The following is a 9,801-nucleotide window of genomic DNA, read 5'->3' as shown; positions in this document are numbered from 1 at the left end:
GATCTTATCGCAGGTGCAGCGAAATGCTTATGTTTCTACATTTTACATTTGTACATTTTTAGTCATTTAGCAGACGCTCTTATCCAGAGCGACTTACAGTTAGTGAGTGCATACATAATTTTTTATACTGGCCCCCCGTGGGAATCAAACCCACAACCCTGGCGTTGCAAACGCCATGCTCTACCAACTGAGCTACATCCCTGCCGGCCATTCCCTCCCCTACCCTGGACGACGCTAGGCCAATTGTGCGCCGCCCAACAGTTCCAACAGTGCAGTAATACCAAACAATACAAAATAATACACACAAAACCAAACAATAAAAATACAAGTTTGCTCATGTTTGCTTAGAGGTTATGGTATGAAGGTTTGGGTTGTAAAGTTTTTTTCGCCTGGTTACAGACAGCTGTTGTGTTGCTCACTGAAGTCCACAAGTGAAGGGAAAAGGTGAGAGGAGGAAAGCACGTAGATGAGAGAAGGAATTATACAACAAGCAAAGTGATGATGCTGTTTGTGGCTGCTATAAAAGTGAACTGTGTGTGGGGGTGATTAGGGGTGTATTCATTCTGCCGATTCTGTTGCAAAACATTTCTTAAACAGAAGGAAACGTAACGAAACGGGGAGGGACCTACCTGGATTTGTCCAATAGAAACTCTTGTTTTAGTTGCAAAACGGAATGCAACTGTTTGGACTAATGATTACACCCCAGTTCAGCTAGATACAGGCAAGAGTGTGCAAGGCGGTATTGAGTGTGTCACTGTCTGTCACCTTGACTACTCCAATTTGTCTCGCGACCTGTGCACCTGTATTATAAAGTTTCATTTGTAGGCTTGGTTGTAGCAACCTCATGATGGGTATAGGGAAAATTAGAGTATCATGTAGTAGCCTAAACCTATCAATGTTACATTGAGCTGGGTGATTGGAATATGAATGACAGTCATCCAATATGCTGTAATAGAAATAAGGCCATGCTCTATTAATATGGTTTTTGAACACTATCATTTGTTTACAAGCCTGATAGTTGTACTTTTAGTTTATGGCTTGTTGGCCATTAGCCAATCGGGGAATTCTAAACTAGTTCAAACCACCTGAATGCATCCAACTGGTATTTACGACTTCACAACTGGTCAATTCCCACATCTCACTTGGAGCTCAAAAATGATAGATGAGCTTCCCACTAGTCATTACCATTTGGAGGGCCTCAAATAGATTGTTCCCAGTCCTATGTGGTAAACATAGAGAATGATAGAGATATCATATTTATACAGTATATGTCTCATTATGGCACCTGTGAGAGTACGGGCAGTGCAATTGAGGCCATCTCCATGTTGAAGTAGTCAATTTTCTACTTCTACTACTTCTATGAGTTGGCAAACAAACTGAAAGGGTGCATACTACCATCTAGAGTGTGTTATTGAACAAGTATAAAGCCAAGGATAGTGATTTACTGACACCTACTGTTATGGAATGTTTGCTCAGGACTATCGTTCATTGGCTGATCCCTCCTGATGACCCGGATGGAATCATGTGATCCTCCCTTCTCCCATAGGAAGTCCCAGCCAGTTGACTACTTTAAAATGGTGAAGTCGTCAATGGCAATGTCCATGCCAAAACGGGTTTTATCCATCTAGAGTCCTCTATCTAACAATAGGGTGGTACATTCCCACTTCCCACTTGGTTATGAACTCAACATTATACCCGCCACGCATACTTGTGGCCACTTCATAGAGAAGAGCTATGGAGACGTGACCCGTTTTTCCATAAAAGAACACCAGGACAGGAAGACAGACACATCTTTTCAAAATGAAAAAACATCCGATGCACATGTTGGACCATCCGTGAATTTTTTTTAGAGGCTTCGGTGTACTGTTAAAACGGTAAGAGCAATTTCATTATTGTGGCTAGCCTAGTCTTTGTCAGAGGTCGGCTAAATGGCAATTGTTTACAAATGCATTGGCTAATGCTACATTGTAACGGTTTTAGTTCCTAGAGTGCGCGAAAGGTTGAGAGTTTAGATACTTTGTAGTCTTTATTTTTCTATTTTACCTGACCTTTGTTTTGCCACGTCTGATTCCCCGTTCCCATGGTGATGCATAGCCGACTCACTACTTCAAGACAAGGACGGAGCCTGCCTAGTATTGATCAATTTGTGATAGAATGAGCAATGAACTGTTCATGTATGACATTAGACTGGCCATATATTCTCTTTGCACGGTGGGCAATTATGGTGAACTGCCTTTTTCATTCTTGAAGAAGATTGGAAAAAGACAAATGCAGCAATGATTGATATGAATTTGTTTATTCCTACTCCGAGCCTATTCATTGCCGAATGTCACCCCCAATCATTTACAACGTGTGTCAGAATGTATTCAAACTTGACATGAATGGACATTCATTGCTGAATATCCTGATATAAAACTGCTGTTACTTGGGTTACTAAACCCCAAGGTCCTAGGCAGTCCTATATAGCAAAGTTAGATTTTGCAATGGTATGTGTAGGGGGCAAACAAATAGGCCTACCAGTAAAAATGATTTGCCTTTTGTTTTCGTTGTTTATTTTTTTGTGGGGAGGGGTGGGTGACAATAACAATAATTACAGAATTCCCCGCCTTACATAACTGATGCCAATCAGGACCAACTGCAGAATTTAGTGCAGGACATTGCAACCACCGAGGCAGATGTTTTCGGCCTGTGGCTGTAATCCAAGATCAAGGGAATCAAATCCAAGCCTAAAAGCAGCAGATATATTTAGATGGACCGTCTCACTATAAAACAGTTTACCACTGTACGTAGTCCAAGCCTAGTAGTCTATTGAAATGAATAGATTAGCCTCCCTGGATGTTAGACTAATTGAAGTTGCATGTGTGTGTGTGTGTGTGTGTGTGTGTGTGCTTGTGAAGGGTGCAGCTGTGGCAGTATGTGGTTGAACCTTTATTGTGCTTACACGGTCTCTTCCTGACCGCCATCCTACTTCACTGTAGGTGCAAGCCTTGCAATATGTACTGGGATGGATGAGGAAGAGCAGAACCGCTATGTGGCCCAGCTGAAGGAGGAGTTTGACAGCTGTGACACCACAGGCACTGGTTACCTGGACAAGGAAGAGTTGTCATCCCTTTGCCACAAGCTATCCCTGGATGCTCACCTTCCCCTACTGTTGGACACCTTGCTAGGACCACACCACTATGCTCGGGTATGAGACCAGACCACCTTAGTAACATCTCTCTGTTGTGGATTTACCTTAAATTTCCCTTACCAGCAGTTCATTAAAACATATGTAAAGCTCTGACATGCATAGTTATAGTAAATGTGTAGTAGTTGTGCAATAGCTGTGTTATGACCGCTCTCCATTTTCTAATAGCTCTTAGGTAAGCCTGTATGCTCATTTGACATTTCAAATCAGAAGCCCAAGACATTTTTGATCATGTTGCTACCTTATTCACAGTACAGTAGTCATGTCTCACAATGATGACAATGAACTCACTTCCCTTCTGTTATGCAGGTGAATTTTGAGGAGTTCAAGGAAGGCTTTGTAGCTGTGCTATCAAGCTCTCTGGACTTCAGCACCTCAGAAGAGGAGAGCAGCTACCTGGAGCCAGGTAAAACACACATGCTGAGTGGTGAGGAGGGGATTGATTTATGTCTGGTTTTCATTGATTACACGGCTGTGCAAACCGATTGAAACCAATGAAATCAGTTGTTTATATACCCAAGTAGTTTAGATTGCTGTTTATATTTGTTCATGGGCCCTATGTGGTGGATTAGATAAGATTGCTTTATGTAAACAATGAATCCTTGTGGATAAACGTTTGCGTTTTATATAAGGTAACAGCAAACCTTGGGGTCATTAGTGGGTTCGATCCCCGGGACCACCCATATGTAAAAATGTATGCACACATGACTGTAAGTCGCTTTGGATAAAAGCGTCTGCTAAATGGCATATTATTATTATTATTTATATTATCATTTACATTATCAATGCTTGACAAAGGCACTGACTGAGGCTGAGACTGGAGCCATTGTAGTCTACCTAAGTTAGTTGGACATCATTAAAAGCACACTAAAAAGCATTACTTAGTCAAGTGGTACTTTGGTCTATTCTGGTTGTTTGTCTCTTGCCCGGGTGGGTGACCATGAGATCACTGAAATGAGGACAATACTAGTGGAGACATCAAAGGGATACAGTATATTTAGTATTTTCCCTCCCTAAAGAAATGCAGTTGATCTCGTTAATTATCTCTGTCATGATTAGCCCCAGGCTGGATTCTATTCTCAAACAAATACAGATTCAAATATACTACACTTCCTGTACCTTTAACAAATCCTAACTCAGTTGAGATATAATTTATTGTACAGCCTGTCACTTTATATGATTTCTTTGAACGATATTTGACAACTCATTGGTATGTGTTATTGTATTTTGAAATGTGTTTCTTGAGTTGGGTATTGTAGGGGATGGCAGTAGGAGGATCTAGGAGGGCACCAGAGTTCCCTCCTTTTCCCCAGAATGTTACAGTATGATGAAGTTTATTGCCAAGTTAGTTTCTGGGACATGCACTTTTAAAGGGTGTGTTTAACCATGTTTTTGTATAACCAGAGATTGCCAATCTCTAATTTAGGCCTTCACTATAGACTCTCTCCCTTGTTACTTTGTAACTAAACATTGCCAAGCTTCTGTGAGAATATGTTTGCAGTTGTAATTGTGGGCAGAAAAAAATGCCCAGCTGGTCTAAAATGTTTCTTTCTAAATAAAGGCATTCTACTGTAAAATCATAGTAGACACCCATTAACCACTGCATCTCTCTCTGTACTTCCCCATCCACTTTCTTTCCTCTCCTCTCCTGGCCCTCCAGTTGTTCCTGAGGAGGTGAAGCCCAAGTTTGTGAAGGGAACCAAGCGCTACGGCCGGCGGTCTCGTCCTGACAGGCCAGACTCTGATCTCACAGCTGAATTGGAGGACTCTCCTCCTTTCAGGACGGAGCAGAAGGAGCTCTCTCCCGCTGGCGTGAGGAGGGCCAAACTCCGACGCTCCACTTCTCTGGAGAGTGTGGAGGTAAGAGACGTGGTCCTCCTCCCTCCCTCTCACACTCTGTCTGCTGTGTTACACTGTGGTCGTCCTAATTTGAGAGATGCCGAGAAAGATAGCTGACTCTTGACTTCTCAAGCTTGGGCCAGGGCCAATAGAAGATCTGACTGTTTGGAGAGAAATTCCCAACTCAGTGCTTCACTTCCATTTCCCTCATGTGTACCCCATGAATGGTGCATTGTGCTGGTGCTGGGTGAGGCCTGTCTCAAATATACAGTATATGACCTGTAATTTGTTGGCAACCATACATTTATATGTTTCTGGCAGCATACTCTTCAGACCACTGTATAACTGAGCGAGAGAGTTGAATCTCAGGGGTACATGGGGTTTTGGGCAGACGGCCCTACTCCATACTCAGGAAGTGGGATTATATGGAATGTGCTACTGGCAGCCCTCATGGCTGGCCCCCGCTCCTGCCCCACACCATCCATCCCTCACTGTTAGCTTTGGCTGTGGATCAAAGATGTGTCCCTCTGTTTCTCCCTCTTTTCCTTCTTCCATGGGTTTGTCTTTCATTGGTTCCATTAGTCTCATCACATTTTATTACATTGTTATTAGGTGTGAAATGACAGTAACGAGGCCCAGGAAATGTCATGGTATGTCTATTGAAGGCCCATTGTTTTGGGCTCTAAATTGTATAACAGTAGAAGACAAGTGAAGGAAAGGTCATGATGGTGGGTGACGGGGGGTATCTGTCAGTGTTAAAAGTGTTAAAGATGCCGTGTGAAATCCCTGCTGAGAGTGAAACGTTTGGCACCCTTTTCTGTCGGCCACCGTTGTTGGCTGTCTCTCTGTGTGTGTACATAGTTTGTGTGTGTTTTAAGTCTGGATTGAGTAGGTAAGTTGAAGTAAGACTTGCATAATGGTCTGGATGGAGATTTAGATTATGGAAATATACATTTCTCACATTTCTCTATTAATATTCATACATAAACTACATAATAAACAACAAGCAAGGGTTGACTTCTGTCTGCCGCTGCCTGTTAACACAGCTCTCATTTTAGAAACCTATTCTGTTATCCCAGATTTTCTTTTCCATTTGAAATATTTAGATATTTTATGTAACGCTGCATTGACTATCTCTGATAGCTTGCAAGATTACGTCTTTCCAAAGCTTCTCTCTCCCTCGTCAGGCCATAGTGCCAGATAGATCCCTGTGCCATGTTTCTCATAAAGCTCTCCACCAATAATCTCTTTTAAATAGTTAACATTTCCAGCAGTTTAAGGCAATACGTAAGCAGCTTTAAGCCTTGGTGGATTCCTAGTTACTGGAGGATAGAGAGGGAACTACTGTATGGCATCCCTGTCATATTGTTGGTTACAGGGGATAGGTCACTCCTTGGTAACAGGAACATACAGTCTGGGTGAATTACACTACCGGTCAAAGTTTTAGAACACTTACTCATTCAAGGGTTTTTCTTTATTTTTACTATTTTCTACATTGTATAATAATAGTGAAGACATCAAAACTATGAAATAACACACATGGAATCATGTAGTAACCAAAAAAGTGTTAAACAAAATAAATATATTTTATATTTGGGATTCTTCAAATAGCCACCCTTTGCCTTGATGACAGCTTTGCACACTCTTGGCATTATCTCAACCAACTTCACCTGGAATGCTTTTCCAACAGTCTTGAAGGAGTTCCCACATATGCTGAGCACTTGTTGGCTGCTTTTCCTTCACTCTGCGGTCCGACTCATCCCAAACCATCTAAATTTGGTTGAGGTCGGGGGATTGTGGAGGCCAGGTCATCTGATGCAGCACTCCATCACTCTCCATCTTGGTAAAATAGCCCTTACACCGCCTGGAGGTGTATTGGGCCATTGTCCTGTTGAAAAACAAATGATAGTCCCACTAAGCCCAAACCAGATGAGATGGCGTATCGCTGCAGAATGCTGTGGTAGCCATGCTGGTTAAGTGTGCCTTGAATTCTAAATAAATCACAGGCAGTGTCACCAGCAAAGCACCCCCACACCATAACACCTCCTCCATGCTTCACGGTGGGAACCACACATGCAGAGATCATCCGTTCACCTACTCTGTGTCTCACAAAGACACGGCTGTTGGAACCAAAAATCTCAAATTTGGACTCCAGACCAAAGGACAAATGTCCACTGGTCTAATGTCAATTGCTCATGTTTCTTGGTCCAAGCATGTCTCTTCTTCTTATTGGTGTCCTTTAGTAGTGGTTTCTTTGCAGCAATTCGACCATGAAGGTCTGATTCACACAGTCTCCTCTGAACAGTTGATGTTGAGATGTGTCTGTTACTTGAACTCTGTGAAGCATTTATTTGGGCTGCAATTTCTGAGGCTGGTAACTCTAATGAACTTATCCTCTGCAGCAGAGGTAACTCTGGGTCTTCCATTCCTGTGGCGGTCCTCATGAGAGCCAGTTTCATCATAGCGCTTGATGGTTTTTGCGACTGCACTTGAAGAAACTTTAAAAATTCTTGAAACTTTCCGGATTGACTGACCTTCATGTCTTAAAGTAATGATGGACTGTCGTTTCTCTTTGCTTATTTTAGCTGTTCTTGCCATAATATGGACTTGGTCTTTTACCAAATAGGGCTATCTTCTGTATACCCCCCTACCTTGTCACAACACAACTGATTGGCTCAAACGCCCTAAGAAGGAAATAAATTCCACAGATTAACTTTTAAGAAGGCACACCTGTTAATTGAAATGCATTCCAGGTGACTACCTCATGAAGCTGGTTGAGAGAATGCCAAGAGTGTGCAAAGCTGTCATCAAGGCAAAGGGTGGCTATTTGAAGAATCTCAAATATAAAATATATTTTGATTTGTTTAACACTTTTTTGGTTACTACATGATTCCATATGTGTTATTTCATAGTTTTGATGTCTTCACTATTATTCTACAATGTAGAAAATATTGAAAAACAAGAAAAACCCTTGAATGAGTAGGTGTTCTAAAACTTTTGACCGATAGTGTATGTGATTGGAATGGGGGAGGGGTGGATTAATTGGGCTGGGGAGTTGATAAGTGGTTCACCGATGTTGGGCTGAAACACATATTTCTTGTGAAAGTATTGTGGTGGAATGCTACCCCATGTTATATAAATAATTGAACCTGTCCTGTTAAATATTTTACACAAGCTCACCGTCCTCTTTACATCACTTCATATGGCTTATTTATTTATCATACACAACACAACCTACATTTATGTCTACACATCCTCCTACGATGCAGCGTGCCGTCCGGGTTAAGTGCCTGAAGGACCCTTCTCAATGACATGTTAATATTAGTGTCCCATTAGGCTGGCAGGCTTAATTTAGCACCAGTTTTCACTCACCTCTATTTCACATTCTATTTGTTGAGAATTCTTTAACATACTCTCTGTTCAGACAGATAATTCCCTTTGTCTGGTTAAAGCTGGTTGTCAAGAGTCTTCAATCTATTGTTGACTTACAGACATAAACAATATGATTTCATTCATCCAGCTGAAATGATTGCTTTTGAATGTTTATTATTTGATATGTTGAGAGGATTAGTCATGTCTTACCCTTCTCAACTGACTACATCACTTCCCACCATTTTGTGCTGGTACAGAGTCTGTTTACATTTCTTAGCCCTCGAGCAACTGTAGTAAGGAGCACAATGGTGCTCTCCGACCTCGAAGTGGTGCTGATGACAACAATAATAAATTCACTGACCACCTGTAGCCCTGCCATGTGTTGGAGAGAACCAAAGGGATTAGATGGAGGGAGAAAATAAGAGGGAGAGAGAGATAGAACAAGAATGAGAGAGAGAGAGAGTAGACAATACTGAAACCAACACAGTGTTCCCGTTTGAAAAGCCTTTCATGGATGAGTTGCGTAATATTGTTCAATATTTAAAGCTGATGATAATTAACGGTAGCTTGTTGCGTCATGATGAGCGGCCTGTTTCTGATGTGGTGCTGCAGCTTGGGGCCATGCCCAGATTGATTCTTTGAAATCAATAGACCCATCTTCCACATGAGATTGATTTAAATGATACTGTACATTTCAAAGATTTTGAGGGGGAAAATGTCAAAAAATCAAATCAAATCAAATCAAATTTTATTGGTCACATGCGCCGAATACAACAGGTGCAGACATTACAGTGAAATGCTTACTTACAGCCCTTAACCAACAGTGCATTTATTTTAAACAAAAAAAGTAAGAATAAAACAACAACAAAAAAAGTGTTGAGAAAAAAAGAGCAGAAGTAAAATAAAGTGACAGTAGGGAGGCTATATATACAGTAAAATAAAGTGACAGTAGGGAGGCTATATATACAGGGGGGTACCGTTGCAGAGTCAATGTGCGGGGGCACCGGCTAGTTGAGGTAGTTGAGGTAATATGTACATGTGGGTAGAGTTAAAGTGACTATGCATAAATACTTAACAGAGTAGCAGCAGCGTAAATGTGATCTTTGAACCAAGATGGGTAGCAAACCGATCCTCCCACAAATTCTGTCTGTTTTAGGTGTTACCAGGATTCATTTGGTTAGATAATTAGGGAATTTGGTATTACATAATAAACTGAAGTTATGCATTTCATTCTACAAAGTGCTTTGGAACTTGCCTCAGTACACCACTGGTTGGTGCTAAAACACAACAAACCAAAGATTGGAAAGAGAACATAGCGACAACCTTAATGGGTGTCCTCTGTGGTCTGTGCAGTGTTAGGTTCTATTTTTATTTCACTATGGTTAACAAAGGTGCTTCACACT

At 41.5% G+C, this 9,801-nt stretch overlaps 1 protein-coding gene across 3 annotated transcripts in view; it reads left to right on the top strand.

The window, feature by feature from the left end:
- The first annotated feature begins 1,690 nt into the window (after nucleotides 1–1,690).
- Nucleotides 1,691–9,801, top strand: part of ninl (ninein-like) — a 43,717-nt gene continuing 35,606 nt past the window's right edge. For all 3 annotated transcript variants that reach the window (XM_041866884.2, XM_041866883.2, XM_041866882.2), the window contains exons 1-4: nucleotides 1,691–1,874; nucleotides 2,979–3,187; nucleotides 3,497–3,593; nucleotides 4,848–5,047. In XM_041866884.2, the coding sequence (XP_041722818.2) occupies nucleotides 3,005–3,187; nucleotides 3,497–3,593; nucleotides 4,848–5,047 (480 nt within the window). In that variant the 5' untranslated portion in view covers nucleotides 1,691–1,874; nucleotides 2,979–3,004. The remainder of the gene's footprint in view (nucleotides 1,875–2,978; nucleotides 3,188–3,496; nucleotides 3,594–4,847; nucleotides 5,048–9,801) is intronic.

This window comes from Coregonus clupeaformis, chromosome 37 (genome assembly GCF_020615455.1).
Source record: "Coregonus clupeaformis isolate EN_2021a chromosome 37, ASM2061545v1, whole genome shotgun sequence".
NCBI lineage: Eukaryota > Metazoa > Chordata > Actinopteri > Salmoniformes > Salmonidae > Coregonus > Coregonus clupeaformis.
This window is presented reverse-complemented; position numbering and strand designations above follow the sequence as displayed.